The sequence below is a fragment of the Plecotus auritus genome (assembly GCF_963455305.1).
Source record: "Plecotus auritus genome assembly, chromosome: 2".
NCBI classification, from domain to species: Eukaryota; Metazoa; Chordata; class Mammalia; order Chiroptera; family Vespertilionidae; genus Plecotus; species Plecotus auritus.
This window is the reverse complement of record NC_137771.1, coordinates 168,718,192-168,738,578: the sequence shown is the minus strand read 5'-3', so window position 1 is coordinate 168,738,578 and position 20,387 is coordinate 168,718,192. Positions and strand designations below refer to the sequence as shown.

Genomic DNA, 20,387 nt, shown 5'->3' with positions numbered 1-20,387 from the left:
AAAGGCTCAGAGATATAATTAAAATCATAGAATTTATTATAAATCCATAGTTTTGACATTTCACAATTGGAGACAGCAATCTGGTTAAACAGAGCACTGAACTTGAACACTACAACAACTGATCTGCCACTTGTTAACTAATAATATGTGGGCAAGTTACTAACCTCTGAGTCTTTTTTTCTCATCTTTAAAACTTCAAAAAAGTGCCCAGCCGGGTGTGGCTCAGCGGTTGAGCATTGATCTAGGAACCAAGAGGTCACCGGTTTGATTCCCGGTCAGGGCATATGCCCGGGTTGCAGGCTCAATCCCCAGTGTGGGTGTGCAGGAGGCAGCCAATCAATGATTCTCTCTCATCATTGATGTTTCTATCTCTCTCTCCCTCTCCCTTCCTCTCTGAAATCAATAAAAATATATATATATATATTTTTTTTTAAAAAAGAGCAACTGGACTTAAAAGAAAATTCTTTAAAAAAAACTTCAAAAAAGTTTTAAGATTACATGAAAACACATGGAAATGCTGGTTCTCATAAAAGGTTAAAAAATATAACATCAACTGAAAATTCTGAATCAAATTTAATTTCCTTTATCATTTAAAGTTAAAATACATTTTCCTCAGTCTTAGGAATTTTTTTTTCTTAGTATAAAATACATTATCACATATCTTGTAAATTTTATATTTATAGCTGAATGTTTCTTCAGTCATCAGTATCACTTCCTGAATCACTCAGCTGCAAATCATTTCCTAAAATAAAAAAATAGCAAAACTGTAGTAATGAAATATTTATATTTAAATATTTAATATATTTATTTTTTTATAACAAATATTATACAAAAAGTAATCCAAGTGGTCCTATTTAGGCAACATTTTGTCATTAATAATCAGATTGTTGATCCTACAATTTAGTCATATCATTACTAATTTAAATAATTAATACTATCTGTAAAGAAAAAATACACCATCAATCTTCAGCATAGTTTTAGTATCATCTGGCTTCTATATTAGTCTTCTTTCACATACCAACATCACACTTCTTTTTATATCACTGATTTAATTACATCAGGAAATTAGAGAAAATACAGTTTAGAAGATCAGACTATATCATTTGGAAGAGTGAAAAAATTATATAATTTTTTACTCAAAATGTCAAAATATTTACATAGTGTTTGTTAAGGGTAACTCATCATTGATTCCTTTTGTAATTCATCCATGTGGTTATAGTCATGAAACTTACATTCCAGTGGAGGAAACAGTAAAAAATATAAACAAATATCTACACTAATAAAAGAGAAAGATGCAAATTGACCGTACCTTCACAATGCCCACCAGCCAATCAGGAGTGTGTATGCAAATTAACCCAACAAAAATAGTGGGTTAATTTGCATATGCAGGTGCCCAGCAGCCAGGGGCGTTCCACACCACCCCAGCAGCTCTGGGACTTTGGGCAGTGTGGGAAGGCAGAAAGGCAGCTCCAGGCTGGAGCGAAGGCGGTGCCAGCAGCCAGAGGAAGGAAGGCCCATTCTTGCACGAATCTTCATACATCAGGCCTCTAGTATAATATAATGCCAGGTAGGTATAAATACTATGAAAATATAAATATGGGTATGGAGCCTGGCCAGCATGGCTCAGTGGTTGAGTGTCGACCTATGAACCAGGAGGTCATGGTTGGATTCCTGGTCAGGGCATATGCCTGGGTTGCCAACTCTATCCCCAGTGTGGGGAATGCAGGAAGCAGCCAATCAATGATCCTCTCTCATCATTGGTATTTCTATCTCTCTCTCCCTCTCCCTTCCTCTCTGAAATATATATATAATAAATAAAGATGAGTATGGAGAGAGAGATGAGAGGTGCTACTTTATATAGGGTAGTTGGGGAAGCCTCCTTGAAGAATGATATTTGAATGGAGATCAAAATTTAAAAATAAAGTCAGGAAAATATGGAGATGGGTAACTGCCCAGGCTCAGGGAACAGCATATACAAATGCCCCAAGGCAGAAGCATGCGTGTTGTGTTCTCTGACTATGAAAAGGCCACTGTGGCTGGAGTGAAATGAACGAGGAGAATGATAAGAAATGAGGCCAAAAAGATATCAGTTGTTTTTTAGGTAATGGTAAAAACTTTGAATTTTGTTTAAAATGGGAATTCATTGGAATAAAGATCTGGGAGTCACTGATTGCAGGGGTTTATCTGAAATTGTGGGATTGGACAAAATCATTTGGGTAGTAAGTTAAAATGGTTAAAAATATTCTCATATTTTTAACTCCTGCACAATCAACAAAAGCTGGCATATTTTGAAGTTAATACACAGTTTAAGAGTAGATTTTATGAGGAGATTAAAAATGGAGGCAGAGTAGGAGGATGCTGCACGGACATGCTCCCAAGAAAAAGCTGGAATTACAACTGAAATATGGAAAGGCTTCCTGAATAATCAATGGAAAACTCACAGGAGAGAAACTGATACCCAAGGACCAAAGGTGGAGACGGCATAGAGACTGGGAGGAGAGGCAGAAGTGCGAAAGGGCTGACCAGGCACCCACAGATAGCAACTGAAGTCCCGGAGAGATATCTCAGCTGTGTGTGTGTGTGTGTGTCGGGTCGGGGGGGTGGGGGGGGGAGGTTGGGCCACTGAGAACTCTGGGATCTAATCCCAAAGCTGGGCTCCCCAGCAGAGAGCACCAAACTGAGGAGGGTATCCACATAAACATCTAGCTGTGAAAAGCAATGGGGTGCTGTCTGCCAGGGAGTGGCAGCTGAAAGTTCAGGCACCCTCTTAAAGGGCCAATGCAAAAATTCCCTGTGGAGCCACCCACCTTGTGCTCTGGCAGAGGGAGGGTGAAGTGGAATGGAGCTGTGAGAGCAGAACCTAGGACTAGGGACTCGGGGGATAGAGCTCAGAAGGCAGACACTGCAAGTTTCCTGGGCTGAGTCATTCCCTCACACAGCGGAGGACATCCTTCCCACATAGACATCTGCCTTGCCTGGGGGGAAGACACAGTATTGGAAAACACCTTGCCCTGAGGCCACTTAGGAGATTAAAAGTAACAATTAGCCGAAACCGGTTTGGCTCAGTGGATAGAGCGTCGGCCTGCGGACTGAAGGGTCCCGGGTTCGATTCCGGTCAAGGGCATGTACCTTGGTTGCGGGCACATCCCCAGTGGGAGGTGTGCAGGAGGCAGCTGATCGATGTTTCTCTCTCATCGATGTTTCTGGCTCTCTATCCCTCTCCCTTCCTCTCTCTGTAAAATATCAATAAAATATATTAAAAAAAAAAAAAAGTAACAATTAGCCTCCAGGCAGAAGCAACTGCCCCACACTGTTGAAAAAACTTTCACCTCACCTGAGGATGATTGCCTAGGGCTATTCATGTTGGAATCCTATTAGTATGTAGACAGAGAAGGTTTCTGGAGGCTTTGAGTCTTTGCCTGACCTAACTAGTCAGAAACAGCCTTTAACACTGTCCTGCACTAGAGATTGAGAGGTATAGAGGATCTACCTAAAACATAGTCACAAACCCAAACAGACAACCAAAATGAGGAAACAAAGTAACAACCCTCAAATGAAAGAACTAGGGAATTCTCCAGAAGAAGATATGAAGCAGAGATAAGAAATTTATCTGAAACAGAGTTCAGAGTAATGATGGTAATAATGCTCAACAGTATGAAAAAAAAAAAACATAGGAACTATGAAAAAAGAACAGTCTGAGATAAAGAATTTACATAACACAAATAAAGAACACATTGGAAGGAATACATAGCAGATTAGGGGAAGCTGAGGACTGAATCAGTGAATTAGAAGACAGAGTTGAAAATATCATTCAATTAGGGAACCAAAAAGAAAAAACAATTACAAAACAGGAGGACATTTTAAGAGAGCTGTGAGACAATGTGAAAGGCAACAATATTAGAATAGCAGGTGTGCCAGAAGAGGCAGAAAGGAATAGAGAAGGTGTCTGAAGAAATAATGGTAGAAAACTTCCCTAACCTGGTAAAGGAAAAAGTCACACAAGTTCAGGAGGCACAGAGAACCCCAAAGAAGAAGAACCCAAACAGACCCACGCCCTGACACATCATAATGAATCTTAAAGGCAGCAAGAGAAAAGAACTGTTACCTACAAAGGAGTTCCCATAAGGCTGACCCCTGATTTCTCATCAGAAACTCTACAGGCCAGAAGGAAATGGCATGAAGTACTCAAGGTAATGGAAAGCAAGGATCTGAGACCAAGATTACTATATCCAGCAAGGCTATCATTCAATATAGACGGTCAAATAAAGAGCTTCCCAGACAAAAAAAAAAAAAAGCCTAAAGGACTTAATCACCACCAAGCCAGCATTACAAGAAATGCTAAAGGCCGAAATCGGTTTGGCTCAGTGGATAGAGCGTCGGCCTGCGGACTGAAGGGTCCCGGGTTCGAGTCCGGTCAAGGGCATGTACCTTGGTTGCGGGCACATCCCCAGTGGGGGGTGTGCAGGAGGCAGCTGATCGATGTTTCTCTCTCATTGATGTTTCTAACTCTCTATCCCTCTCCCTTCCTCTCTGTAAAAAATCAATAAAATATATTTAAAAAAAAAAAAAAAAGAAATGCTAAAGGGATAGCTATAAGGGATTGCTGAGAAGAAGAAACAGAGAAACCTAGCCATAAAGAATTAAAATGGCTATAAATAAGTACCTCTCAATAATAACCCTAAATGTAAATGGATTAAATGTTCCAATTAAAAGGTGTAGAGTAGCTGAATGGATACAAAAACATGACCCAACTATATGCTATCTACAAGAGACCCACCTCAAAAGAAAAGACACACACAGGATGAAAGTGAAGCGATGGAAAAAAATTTTCCATGCAAATTGAAAAGAAAAAAAAGCTGGAGTAACAATACTCATATCTGACAAAATAGACTTTAAAAGCATCATACTAAGCAAAATAAGCAAGTCGAAGAAAGATAATTATCATATGACCTCACTCATTTGTGGAATATAATGAACAACATCAACTGATGAACAAAAATAGAAACGGGGGGGGGGAGGATATTCTAGAATATCATAGAAGTAATCCTATTATTTGCAGATTTTTAATATTTCCTACAACTTTTGTGATATCATACTATGTTAGTACTGTTTTGGTAATATTATTTTACTTAAAATCCTTTTATTCTTGAAATATTAATGTTTATTGCATGTAACATTATTATAGGTAAGATCATTTTCTTGAATAATTGGTGTTTATGGCATGTAACATTATCATATTTAAAATAGTTTTTCTTGAGATATTAATGTTTATTGCATGTAACATTATTATATTTAAAATCATTTTTCTTGAAATAAAAAAACAACTGAAAAAAAGAGTAGTTTTTATGCAATATACAAGTTGTTGTAAGGCATCTCAGTCCATTACCTGAACTCCAGAACTGATTACATCATTTGATAAAGAAATCTGCTAAAGCTTTTTTGTGTATCTGGTTCCCATGACCATTTTCTTATTTTCATTACTTAAACTTCCACTTATTGCCTTAGCTAGTTTGGCTCAGTGGATAGAGCATCAGCCCATGGACCAAGGATCCTGGGTTTGATTCTGGTCAAGGGCATGTACCTCAGTTGCATGCTCAATCCCAAGCCCTGGTCAGAGCAAGTGGGGGAGGCAACCAATCGATGTGTCTCTCTCACCTCGATGTTTCTCTCTCTGTCTCTCCCTCTCCCTTCCACTCTCTCTAAAAAGCAGTGGAAAAATATCATCGGGTGAGGATTAGCAACAACAAAAAATTTTTCCACTAATTACACAACTATTGAATGGCATAAGAATGTTAAACTTGATATGATACCTGTAATAGGAGTTTCTCAAGTGACACAAACCCAAACATCCCGAATTCTACTTTTCTTACTAAACTTTATGCCATAGATGTTATATTACCTACCATGCTGTAAAAATGGTCAGACAGTTTTGAAGATATGAGATTAGCCTTTGAATATGGGATGTTTAGTACAGGCAATATTTTTAATCAAAATGGTAATTATGACTTGGGGAAAAAATAGTTTCCCATAGCAAATGCATTCAGACACCTAAACCAATGCTTTTTAATGAAACCAATACTGCCCCCTAGGAGATGTTACAGAAATTTGCATGAGGGGTTGCTTATGCAGGTGATTTGCAAATTGCTAGTAGCATTCAGTGGGAGAATAATTTAGGGATGTTAAATGTTTTGCAATGCTGGGGCCAGTCTTGTACAATAAAGATCTCTTCCACATTATGTAACACTTGTAAGTCCAGTGGGATATTCATGTACTAGGAAGAAATGTTTATAATTTTAAGGCCATAACCAAATTACATTTTTATAAACTAAAAGTATTCTTTTACACAGATTTAAAATTCACTTACAAGGATGTAGCTATCATGTAAACTGAAAGAACACTTTACTTTTGTTTTTCTTAGAAGCATACAAAGATTTTTTTTTAATAATTTGGGAAAACACATAAGTGATCTCAATGCTGCCCATTGTATTTGGGTCAGCAATACAGCACCTCAATAGAAAAAAAATCTATAATAATAAAAGCATAATATGCAAATCGACTGAACAACCGAACAGCAGACTGTCCGGACAACCAGCCAAGGTGGGTGCGATGCGATTGGTCTGGGGGCCCCACCATCGCCCCACGATCACCCCACAGGGGTAGGTCCAGGCCACCAGCTGGCGGGGCGATCAATCTGGGGGGGACTCTGCGATCGCCCCAGGAGGCCCAGGCTACCTTCTGTGCGATTGCACAGCCCCGGCTGGGTGGGCGGGGCCTCCCTCTGCTGGGCAATTGATCTGGGGACCCCGCGATCGATTGCCCCAAAGAGGGAAGCCCAGGCTACCTGGCTGGTGGCGCTGTGGTGGGTGGGCAGGGCCTCCCTCTGTAGGACCATTGATCTGGGGGTCCCATGATCTGGGGCCAGCGACACTGTGGCGGGTGTGCAGGGCCAGCCAGAGATCGTCCCCCAGAGGGAGGCCCAGGCTAGCCAAGCAATCGCACCCCACGCCTGTCGCCTGCAGAGGGAGGGCGGGGGAGGGAGGGGGCAGAACCACACAGATGGCAAGCAGTGGCAGCAGTGGGGGTGGGGCCAGCTGCCGGCAGCCGGGGAAGGAAAGCCCCGATAGGCCCTTATCACCGGCCAGACCTAGGGACCCTACCCAAGGGATCCCAAATTGCAAGAGGGTGCAGGCCGGGCTGAGGAACATCCCCCTCCCCGCCACTGCCATGTACAAATTTCATGCACTGGGCCTCTAGTTACATATATATATATATATATATATATATATATATATATATATATATATATTTTTTTTATTTGTAAATAATTCTTTATTGTTTAAAGTATTACATATGTCCATCCCTTTTTTCCCCCCAGTGACTCTCTCCAGCCTACCCCTGCACCTCCCCAGGTTCTCACCACCCCATTGTCTGTGTCCATGGACCATGCATATATGCATACAAGATCGTTGGTTGATTACCTCCCACCCACCCAGCCTCCCCCACCTTCCCTCCAAGATTCCGCACTCTGTTCCATGCTTCTGTGTCTCGGGACCCACTCCGTTCCTCAGTTTATTTTGTTACTTAGATTCCACATATGAGTGAGATCATATTATACTTGTCTTTCTCTGATTGACTTATTTCACTTGGCATGATACTCTCCAGGTCCCTCCATGCTGTCTCAAAAGGTAAGAGATTCTTCTTTTTTACTGCTACATAGTATTCCATAGTGTAAATGTACCACAGCTTTTTTGAGTGGATATATATTAATTTATATAAATTATTTTCATTTTGTTTTAATATTATATTAAATTAATAATTTTAAGACAGTAAGGGGGATTAAAAAACATCTGTTATAAAAGAGTGTACTGGGTTTGATAAGGTTGAAAAATGAGATGATTGCAGTAACAGTAGAGAGAGCTTATTTTCTCTTATTAGGAAACCTCCAGTTTGAATAAAATATATTGAGAAAAGAAATCCCAAGTGGTTACTACTGATATAACAAATCACCACTGACTTTTGCATGTAATTTTTGTATTCACAATCTTTCCAATTCTTTTATTATTTCTATAGTTTGCTGATTCTCTTGGATTTTCTATGTAGAAAATTATACTGTCTATAAATAAGGAGAATTTTATTTCTTATTTCCAATTCTTATAACTCATTTCATTTTTTTATTGCATTTGCTAGAACTTTCAGTACAATGTTGAACAGAAATCATAATATTAGTCCTCCTTGTCTTCTCCTGACTTTAGTGAACGAGAATGCTTCTAGTTTTTATTACCATAACTAAAGGCCCAGTGCATGAAAATTCGTGCGGGGGGGGGGGGGGGGATCCCTCAGCCCGGCCTGCCCCCTCTCACAGTCTGGGAGCCCTCAGGGGATGTCCTACTGATGGCTTAGGCATGCTCCCCGCAGGGAGCGGGCCTAAGCCACAGTCTGGCCTTCCTCTGCGGGAGTCAACCGGGCCAATCAGGGGAAGGCGGTGCCCCCATCACCACGCCGCCGCTGCTGCTGCCACCGGCCACAGTGGCTGCCTGCCCTCGGCCCTCGCAGCTACCATGGCTGCCTGCCCTCAGCCCTCACAGCTGTTGCGGGTTTGTCCGGAAGGACGCCGGAAGGATGTTCAGCTATCCGGTCTAATTAGCATATTATGCTTTTACTAGAGGCCCAGTGCATGAAATTCGTGCATGGGAGTGGTCCCTCAGCCCGGCCTGCACCCTCTCCAATCCAGGACCCCTCGGGAGATGTCCGACTGCTGGCAGTCGGACATCCCTCTCGCAATCCAGGACCGCTGGCTCCTAACCACTCTGTCTGCCTGCCTGATTGCTTCTAACCCCTCTGCTGCCTGATCGCCCCTAACCACTCTCCCCTGCCAGCCTGATCACTCCGAAACACTCTGCCTGCCTGCCTGATTGCCCCTAACTGCCTCTGCCTCAGCCCCCACCACTATGGCTTTGTCCAGAAGGACATCTGGAAGGACTTCTGGAAGACGTCGGTCTATCTAGTCTAATTAGCATATTACCCTTTTATTAGTATAGAATATTATAGATGTGTAGTAGGGTTTTTTTAAATAGTTCATTTTTTATGAAGTTAAAGAAATTCCTTTATATTCAACATTTGGTAAAAGTTTTTAAATTTATAAATATTGAATTTTGTTAAATTCATATTTGCTGAAATGAGCATATGGCTTTACTCCTATAACCTCTTAATGTGGTGAATTATATTGATACTATTTCAGATACTGAACACTTCTTACATTTCTGTGATAATCTTCATTTGGTCATGATTTAGCTTCGCTTGTTTTAAGTACAACGGTCATTCAATTTGCTAATATCTTATTTAGTAATTTTGCATCCATGTTATTAAGCGAAAGTGATCCACATTGCTTTTTGTTTGTACAGTTTTGATATTGAAATTATTCTAGAATTATAAAAGAATTGGATCACTTTCCCTACTTTTCCATACTCTGAAACAGTTTGTAAAAGAATTATTTGTGAAACTATCTTTAGTTTTCCAGTATCTTGGGGATTTGGAAATAAGCTGGAAGATAAAGACACATTAGTTTCTTCAGGCTTTCCATTTCTCTTTGAGTCAGATTTGGTAAATTATACTTTTTCTAGAAAATAATCTACTTCTATGCCAAATTTACTGGGATATATTTTTTACATAATTCTCATAACTCAAAATAAAAGCATAGTATAGCTATAATTTTAACCACTTTTTCATTACTAATATTGTTTATTTTGTGCCTTTCTCTTTTTCTTCATAAGCCCTTGTTAGAGGTTGGTCTTTTTTATTAGTTTTCAAATAAATTACTTCTGGTTTTGTTTATCCTCTGTTGCTTTTTTTTCCATTATACTACTTTAAAATCTAATCTACATTACTTCCTTCTGCTTTCTTTAAGATGTTATAATTTTTCTAGTTCCTCAAAGTGAAACTTTTACTCATTTATTTCCAATTAAAAAAATTTTGTGAGGCTATACAACATTTCCTTGTAAGTACCATGTTGGCTGCATTCCAAAATTGCTGAGATATACTATTTTTGATTCTGCTTAATTATAAATATTTTATAATTTCATGTAGGTTCCATTTAACATGTAAGTTATTAGGCATGTGCTTTGAAGTTTCTAAGCATGTATTTAAAATTAATTTTTATTATTTATGTTTATTGTAGTATAATCATATAAAATAATCAATAAAATATGAGTTCTTCAAAATGTGTTATTTCCTTAAATCTAGTAGGAATTAGTTTCTATAAATGTTTTACATATATCTAAAACAAATCCCACTTCACAGTTTTGGATTGTAGGATTCTATATTTACTATTAGAATAGGTATGGTAATTATGTTGTTGAAAGATTTTGTATGTCTTCACTAAATTTTGTCTGCTTGATTACAGATGCATTAATATTCTACTATGATAAAGACTTATCTATTTCTCTTACTTATGTCAATTTTTGTTTTATATATGTATATATATATATACATATATATATATACACACACACATATATAACTACATATTTTAATATATATGAACATATGTGGTAAAGATGTATTATTATGGGTATACCAATTAATAATTGTTTATCCTCCTAGTGAATTAAACCCTTGTCATTATTTGACCATTCAAGAAATCAGATGCTCCAATTTACCTCTCAAGTTAGGAGTAATAGCTTTAAAGACATAAATAACTGGAAGTTCAAAAGACCTTTCCTGGTCCCTAATTAACGCATAGTCTTACTCTCTCCGCCACCCAGTTTGGCTCTTTTCTTGTTTAATGCTGTTATTAGGCTAGAGCTAGTCAGTTTTTCCTAGATACTTACTTTATCATTATTAATTTACACAATGAGAGTAGTTTTAAACATAAAGTCCCATTCTCCCCCAGAGAGTATCAACCTGCATGCCTCTCCCGGGCATCTACTATGTATCAGGTACTGTGCTAGGTGCTAGCATTCAATGATAAGCAAAAATAAAGAAGATTGCTGTCCTCCTGGAGCTTATACTTTGGAATAGAGAAAATCACATAAATAAATATAAATTGATAAATGTGAAATCTGACATGAAAAAGATATTACTCTGAAGGTCTATTAAAAGAGGGATCTGACCTTATCAGGAAGGTCAAGGAAGGCTTTCTTGATAAAGAAAACTTTGAATTTTAACCCAGAGGAGAAAAAGTTAACTACATGAAAAGCAAGAAATATTTCTGGATGAATGGACAGCATTTAAAGGGTCCTGATGTGGTCAAAGGGTTTAAGTATAATGACAAAAGAAGGCAAATGTTGCTATAACACAAAGAGAAAGATCATTATGTTAAAGTGTTTTGTTGCTATCCTAAAAGAATTACAAGCTATTAAAAAGTTTAAAGCAGAAGAGGTGATAAATCATAGTTTAATTATGAAAAGTCAATATAGCTGCAATGTCACTGCATAGTTAAAGCAGGAAACGATGGTATATTTAACTAAAGTGATAGTGGTGGTGTAAGGACAAAAAGAGGTCTCTCCTTTTATTTGCTGCAGCCTTTCCTAATTTATGAGAAGCACCTAGTAATTAAACCCCTAGATTGGTGGCTCCTTTGATTCAAACAGCTCCTCTGTTCAAGCTGAGGGTCAAGATAAGCTACTCTCAAGGCTTCATTCTTGCATCCCCCTCTCCTCCCTGCTGTTTTCATAACTCAGGGATAATTCGAATCAAGGAGTCTCTAGTTAGTAGAAAGTGCCTTTCCTCCTCCCTTTCAAACCCAAGCTTCCCCCTTTCGAACTTTTTGTAAATTTTGCTCTAAGCATGTTTTACAGGCTTGGTAAAAATATTGATAAGACTCCTTAGAACATTTACCAGACTGTCTCCTGGAAAGCAAACAAACTACAACTTTTCAAGACAACCCCTGGTATCTGCTTAACTTCAACCCAAACCCTCTTCCTTCCTATGTTGGATCACTATGTTGGACACCATTTAAGATTAGCAACAGCCACTGCTTAAAAGAGCAAGCCACCCTTTCTTCCCTGCCTGTACTGACTAGCAATACTTGGCCTCTCTTGGAAAGTAAAATAAACTTCCTCTCTGCATCTCTTCTTTTAGTTGTGAATTTTTTCACAGCCCGTGTCACCAGCCAAACCCTAACAGGTAAAGATGCAGAGAAGTAAATGAATTGGAGAAATATTAAGGAGGTAAAATAAACAGGACTTGGTGAAGGACTGACTACACTGCAAAGAAAGAGAACAATCAATTCCGGTCAAGGGCACATGCCCAGGTTGCAGGCTCGATCCCCAGTAGGGGATGTGCAGGAGGCAGCCAATCAATGATTCTCTCTACTCATTGATGTTTCTAGCTCTCTCTCCCTTTCCCTTCCTTTCTGAAATCAATAAAAATATATAGAAATAATAATAAAGTAAAATTGTTTTTAAGAAAAAAGAGAGGAAATCAAGCCTTGAATACAATCAGGCTTCTGGTATGCATAATTGGAGGAATCCTGTCTTTTATTTGGCTGAGCTTGTTTAGGAAACTAGCTCAGCTAAATATTGTAAGTTGGTTTTGGACAAAGTGATGTTGGATTTATGCATCTAGAGCTCAGAGGTCTGGGTCAGAGATGCAAATTTAGAAGTTATCCACTGACTGCAACACAAATATAGAGATTATGCAGGGAAAGAGTATAGAAAAAGGAAGAAGGACCTAGGATTAAGTCTTGAACTCTAGCTCTAATGACTGAGTAGAAGATTATAAACCAGCAAAGGAGAGAGAGAAAAGTATCTAGAAAGGTAGGAGAAAAGCCAATAAGACATTATGTCACAGAGTCAAAAGAAAATGAGTAATTCAGTAAGAAGGTAATGATTAATAGCATCAACTGAATAAAATAGGAGTCTTTCTCCTTATACAAATTTTACATCATAATTGGTATGGCTTCACTGTGAATTTTTACTTTTCTAATTACTCATGCTTATGTATACTTACTTAAAGTATTCATCAGAAGGCCACTGTTGTTATGATATCTATTATGACCGGCATCTGTATCAGGAATCCTGCATTGTGGCATAGCAGACCTGGCAGGATCTCCAGAGATATAATTCCCTGGATCAGATGGAGAGGATCTGTCCTCTTCATCTTCTGAGTCACTGGAACTACTCTCACTGCTTGAAGATGATGAACTTTTAGAATCTGATGAACTATCACAACTACTCATCTGGTCCATCAGACTAGCTTCTGCCTTCAGTTCTGAAAATGTAACAGAAGTTAATAGACAGGTTAAGTAAATAATATTAAATATAAATATTAAATACACATAATAAATTTTGAATCAATTAGTTTCTAAGAAAGTGTTAACAAGAAATAAGACTAAACATACATTTACAGCTTTTTACTTTAAAGGCTTCTTTACTAATACAAAATGAAAAGTAACATCCTTCTCCTAACCTTCTTTAAGTTCCTTTAAGCCTACTCCCCTACCAGGAAAAATCACTTTCTTGTGACCATATATGTTTTTAAATTCTGCTTGGAAACTGGTATTTTAGATTTTGACACCCAACTCACATATTGTTAGAGCCTGAGTTTACTCTTTGTCACTACCCAAATAAGAGTTAAAAAAGAAAAAGAAAGGAGCAATTCAAATTTTCCTGTAAAAGCTGCATCCGTGGACCCAAACTTTTCCTTTCCTGCTCTTCTCTGTAGTACCTCTTTCTCTCATTTCTGGACAACATATATTTCTGGACAACATACATACAGAGTTCAAAAAATTCCCCAATTAAAAAAAATCTTCTCTATCATCAAGCCAAGCCTTACTTCAATGTTGAAATTACAAAAATTAGAAGACATAGGCAGTGTCTAAATCTAAAAACTACATTTATTTATACTATTATACTGAAATATACATGTAATTCAAATAAAGTATATTAAAAATGTGAAAGATTAAAACTATAAAAATTAAAACTTATTTAGGCAGCAACCATCCTCCAATTCTTTTTCTTATTTCCCCAATACATATAATACAATGCAATACATACAGATGAATTCCTTTTTTTGGTCAGCTCTATAGAGGTATAATTGACAAAATTAAAGTGTACAACCAGTTAGTTTTTGTCATGAAAGTATATTACATTTTTGTCAAATGCTTTTTTACATCTATTGAGATGATCAAAAGTTTTAGTCTTCATTCTGTTAACATGGTGTATTGTGTTTATTGATTTACATACATAAACATTCTTGCATCCCAGGCAAAAAAACCCCACACACATTTAATCATGGTATATAATTCTTTTAATGGGCTAGTTGTTTTTTTTTTGTTGAGAATTTTTCCTATGTTCAATAGATATTGGCTTGTAATTTGCTTTTCTAATAGTGTCCTTGTCTGGCTCTCGTATGAGGGTAATGCTGGCCTCATAAAATGAATTTTAAAGTGTTCCCTTATCTTCAATTTTCTGAAATAGTTTGAGAATAATTGGCATTAATTCTTCTTTAAGAAGACATTTAGTAGAATTCATCAGTAAAGCTGAAAAAAAATTTTTTTAATTAAGAATGATAGTTGAGCCCTAGCTGGTTTGGTTCAGTGGACAGAGTGTTGGCCTGCAGACGGAAGGGTCCCGGGTTTGATTCCGATCAAGGGCACATGCCCAGATTTCTGGGCTCAATCCCCAGTAGGGGGCATGCAGGAGGCAGCCGATCAATGATTTTCTCTCAACATTGATGTTTCTATTTCTATCTCCCTCTCCCTTCCTCTCTGAAAGCATGTTTAGCAGCATCCCTAGCTTCTATCCACTAGATGAAAAAAATAAAAATATATTTTTTAAAAAAAGAATGATAGTTGAAGTCACAGGGATGTAAAGGACAGCACAGGGAATATAGTCAATAATATTGTAATAACTACATATGGTGTTAGATGATTACTAGACTTATCAGAGTCATCACTTCAGAAGTTATATATAAATACCTAAATACTATGTTGGACACCAGAAACTAATATAATATTGCATGTTGACTGTAATTGAAAAAAATATTTAAAAAAAGAATGAATTGAAATGTGTCAAATGTTCTTTCTACTGGTTTTTTTTTCTTTCTTTTTTAAAATTTGTTTTTTTATTGATTTCAGAGAGAGGAAGAGAGAGGAATAGAAACATCAATGATGAGAGAGAGAATCATTGATCAGCTGCCTCCTTCACACCCCACACTGGGGATTGATGTGCCCTGATTGGAATGGAACCATGATCTCCTAGTTCAGGAGTCAAAACTCAATCACTGAGCCACACCCACTGGGCTTTTTCTACTGTTTGTTTTTGAGATGGCTTTTGTTTTTTATTTTTATTTATTTATTTTTTTTATATATTTTTTATTGATTTTTTACAGAGAGGAAGGAAGAGTGATAGATAGTCAGAAACATCGATGAGAGAGAAACATCGATCAGCTGCCTCTTGCACACCTCCTACTGGGGATGTGCCCGCAACCAAGTTACATGCCCTTGACCGGAATTGAACCTGGGACCTTTCAGTCCGCAGGCTGACGCTCTATCCACTGAGCCAAACCGGTTTTGGCTGTTTTTTATTTTTAAATCTGATGAATATTGATTGACTTTCGAAAATGTGTATTCCTGGGAAAACTCCACTTAGTCATGATGTACTGTCCTTTTAATATATTAGCATTTCTCCACCTCAGCAATATTGGCATTTGGGGTTATATAATTCTTTGTTGCTGTTCTGTGCACTGCAGCATGTTTAGCAACATCCCTAGCTTCTATCCACTAGATGCCAGTAGCACTACTGCTCACCAGCTGTGACAACCAAAAATGTCTGCACACATTGCCAGATGTCCCCCTAGGGGACAAAAATCATACCTAGTTGAAAACCATTGTCATATAATTGTTAAATTCAATTTGCTAAAATTTTGTTTAAAAATTTTGCATCTATATTCATAAGATATCGGTTTGTAGTTTGTTTGTTTTTTCCTTGTACTGTCTTTGTTGGGTTTTGGCAGTAATAATTCCGATCTTGAGGAATGAGTTATAAAGTATTCCCTCCTTATTTAATGATTTATTTTAGACTAGAGGCCCGGTGCACAAAATTCATGCATGGGTGGTGGGTGTCCCTCAGCCTAGCCTTCACCCTCTCCAATCTGGGACCCATCAAGGGATGTCTGACTGCCTGTTTAGGCCGAATCCCACCGGGCAGTCAGACATCCCTCTTACAATCCAGGACTGCTAGCTCCCAACTGCTCGCCTGCCTGCCTTCCTGATTGCCCCTAACCACTTATGCCTACCAGCCTGATCACCCCTAAACACTCCCCTGCCAGCCTGATTGACACCTAACTGCCCTCCCCTGCCAGCCTGCTTTCCCCTAACTGCCCTCCCCTGCCAGCCTGTTTTCCCCTAACTGCCCTTCCCTGCAGGCCTGGTCCCCCCGCAACTGCTCTCCCCTGCAGGCCTGGGTCCCCCCCAACTGCCCTCCCCTGCAGGCCTGGTCACCCCTAACTGCCCTCCCCTGCAGGCCTGGGTCCCTCCCAACTGCCTTTCCCTGCAGGCCTGGTCATCCCTAACTTCCCTCCTCTGCTGGCTTGGTCACCCCTAACTGCCCTCCCCTGCAGGCTTGATCACCCCCAACTGCCCTCCCTTGCAGGCCTGGTCCCTCCCAACTGCCCTCCCCTGCTGGCCATCTTGTGTCCACATGGGGGCAGGATCTTTGACCACATGGGGACAGCCATCTTGTGTGTTGGAGTGATGGTCAATCTGCATATTACTCATTTATTAGATAGGATAGAGGCCTGGTGCATGGGTGGGGGCCAGCTGGTTTGCCCTGAAGGGTGTCCCGGATCAGGGTGGGGGTTTCCTTGGGGCATGGGGCGGCCTGGAAAAGGGGCCTGTGGTGGTTTGCAGGCCGGCCACGCCCCCTGGCGACGCAAGTGGAGGCCCTGGTATCTGGGGTTTATTTATCTTCTATAATTGAAACTTTGTAGCCTGGAGCGGAGCCAAGCCTTCTGCTTGCTCCGTGGCAGCAGCCATTTTTTTTTTTGGATTTATGTATTTTCTATAATTGAAACTTTGTAGCCTTAAACAGAGGCCTGGGCCGGCCAGGGTGTGCGGAAAGCTTGGCTTCCTCCATCGCCAGGGGAAACCCTAGCCTCCTGTTCTTTCCAGCTCCTGGCTGCCGCCATTTCAGTTTGGGTTTATGTATCTTCTATCATTGAAACTTTGTAGCCTTGAGTGGAGGCCTAGGCAAGGGCAGGCGGAAAGCTTGGCTTCCTCCATTGCTGGGGAAACCCAAGCCTCCCTCCTGCTCTCTGTGGCTGTAGCCATCTTGGTTGGGTTTATTTGCATATTTGCTCCTGATTGGCTGGTGGGCATGGCTGGTGGGTGTAGCAGAGTGATGGTTAATTTGCATATTACTCTTTTATTATATAGGATTTATTTATCTTTATTGTTGAGGGTATTACAAATGTCCCCCCTTTCTCCCCTATTGCTCCTCTCCACCCAATTCCTGCCCCACCCCAGGTCTTTACCACGCTATTGTCTGTGTCCATGGATTATGCATATGTACATGTAAGTTCTTTGGTTATTCCTCGCTGGTCCCCATCTCCCCTTAACTCTGAGATCCATCAGTCTGTGCCATGCTTCCATGCCTCTGGGCTTATTTTATTTGTTGATTTATTTTGTTCACTAGATTCCACATATAAGTGAGGACATGTGATACTTGTTTTTCTCTGACTGGCTTATTTCACTTAGCATAATACAGGGTTTGTATCAAATTGATATTATTTCTTCCTTAAATGACTAGTAAAATTCTCCAGTGAAGCCACCTGTGGCTGGAAATTTGTGTGTTTATGGGGGTAGTGTTTTATTTTATTGTTTTTTTTTAATTGTTTAAAGTACTACATGTAGTATTACATACATTTCCTTTTTCCCCCATTGACCTCGCCCCACCCCCTGGCATATGCCTTCACCCCCCTAGTGTCTGTGTCCATTGTTTATGCTTATATGCATGTATACAAGTCCTTTGCTTGATCTCTTACTCCCCCCACCCTCAGGGGTAGGGTTTTAAATACAACTCAATATTTTTAGAGGATTTAGGAATATTCACGTTATCTGTTTCTTCTTGAGTCAATTTTGTACCCTTTAAGGAACTGGTCCATTTCATCAAATTTATGGGCACACACAGAGAGAATAAGAGTTTAAGTAACTTTCCCTAGGCCACACAACTGGTACATGATACAGCTGAGATTTAAGTGCAAGTAGTCTGACTCCAAAGATGACATTCTTAGTTACCACATATACTATCTCTAACAGAGACCAGAAGCTGGTTTTTGAAGATCGAAATATATCAAATTCTAGCAATATTGATCAAGAAAATGAGAAAGACATGGCACAAATAATCAGTGTTAGGAATATAAAGGGCCATAACTATGAATATTGTAGGGCTTTGTATGGATAAATTAAGCTAACTGTTTGAAAATGTGAATTAAACTGACAAGTTTCAAGACAAAATTAAATAAAGAATAAAAAAAAATGAGTAAATCTAAAGTCAGTAAAGAAATTTACCCACACTATCAATCAGAAAAACCTATTATATACAAACTGTTTCAATGAATATAAAAGTATCTTGTATATAAATCCTTTAGAGTACATTCAGACATGTGCACAGATAGACAGGAAAAGGAGAAGAATGTGTTGGAAAGTAAAGACACGTATAATTTTTTTAAAAAAACCTAAAGCCAAAGTGGCAAAATGTTAAATCTAAGTTATAGATGTATGATTTGTTATATTATTACCTGTATTTTCTGTATGTTTGAAATATTCATTAAGAAAAGTTTTAAAGGTTAGTTGAAATCATGTATGGGAAGACTTGGCACATAGTATTTACCTACAAAAACATAACGTAAAAATTTTACAGTATGGATAGAAATTGACAGTTGCATTATGGTGGTGAGATTGAGTGATTTTTATATTAACATTATTCTTCAACATTATATTATCTTCCAAATAAATAATAATTGTCTAAAAATAACAAGTTCATTATAAAAATTCAAATAATTTGCACATAAAAAATGAAAGGTTCCTATAATCCAAACTCCTAAAGATAATGCTTACATTTTAGTATTATCTAAATGTAAGTTCCAAGTTCTTCTATGCATCTACAAACTTATACAAATTTTGTTTTAAAAAATTATTCATACAACACATATATTACATGTAAAATTTTCTTTTTTGCTTAATAAAATATCTGGATATCCTTCTTTGTTACTAAAAATGTGGTCTCCTTTAAAAAAATTGATGTGCAGTATTTGATGAGCACTTGGGATTTTTCCATTTTTTCCCTAATATGAAAAATGCTGCATGGGACATTCTTATGTGACTGATATAGATATATCTATGTATATATCTAATATATCTATCTGCACAAGTTTTGCTTTAAGAGAAATTTCTAGATAAGGGATATGCACTTTTTATTTTAATAGTTATTAGCAAATAAGGATGATGATAATAACAAATCCTCATATAGTACTTACTATGTACTAGACACTGTTCCAAGTGCTTTGCAGAAAAAAATTGCTCTACAAAAATTAATATGTGCCAATTTATAATTTCTTTAAAAATGTATGAACTACTTGTTTCCCTTTATGTTCTTTCCACTACTGAATGTTGAAAAATGTTTTAGCTACTTCCAATCTCATAAATGAAAAACTATCTGTTAATCTTAAAATTTGCATTTTAAAAGCATTAGTGAGTTTCACCAATCTATCTATATAAAAGCCTTAGCAACCATTAGGACAGAATGACTGGAACAACTGGTCAACCAGTCGCTATGATGCGCATTGATCACCAGGGGGCCGGCGCTCAACGCAGGAGCTGCTCCCTGGTGCTTAGTGTGCTCCCACAGAGGGAGCGCCACTCAGCCAGAAGCTGGGCTCACGGCTGGTGAGCACAGCTGTAGCAACGGGCGTCTCTCAGGAATCCACAGCAGCACTACTGAATGGGGAGCGACAGCAGCAGGCACAGTGGGCTGGGATGAGCATGAGTGGCGTGGTGCTGGCCCTGGTTCAGGCCCCTCCCTGGCCGCCTGCTGCTTGGTGCACTGCTACATCCCTCAGCAGTTGGACATCCCCCAAGGGGTCCTGGATTGCGAGTGACTATGTCATAGCTTATAAACTGCTACATCCCACACACAGTTAAACAAGGAAGATGGCTTCTGTAGTATTTGAAAAAGAGATCTGTGGCTGCTTAATTCTAATTCATCAGAAGACTCTCCAAACTATCCACATCCTGTTTATTCTACATGGGGATGAACATGCATTCCTCTGTATTGGGAACAGTCTCTGAGATTTAAAAATTAAAACCTGGCAAGACTACTCTAACACTGAAAAAACAGGATGATGCAGCAATGACATGCATGGACTCTGGCTTGCACGTTTTGCAGTCA

General features: G+C 38.7%; 1 protein-coding gene across 2 annotated transcripts in view; it reads right to left on the bottom strand.

Annotated features, from left to right (window-relative positions):
- Positions 1–574: 574 nt before the first annotated feature.
- The window catches only part of EAF2 (ELL associated factor 2), a 52,557-nt gene continuing 32,744 nt past the window's right edge, over positions 575–20,387 (bottom strand). For both annotated transcript variants that reach the window (XM_080654406.1, XM_080654405.1), the window contains 2 exons: positions 12,949–13,209; positions 575–742 (listed from right to left, as the gene is read on the bottom strand). In XM_080654406.1, the coding sequence (XP_080510532.1) occupies positions 696–742; positions 12,949–13,209 (308 nt within the window). In that variant the 3' untranslated portion in view covers positions 575–695. The remainder of the gene's footprint in view (positions 743–12,948; positions 13,210–20,387) is intronic.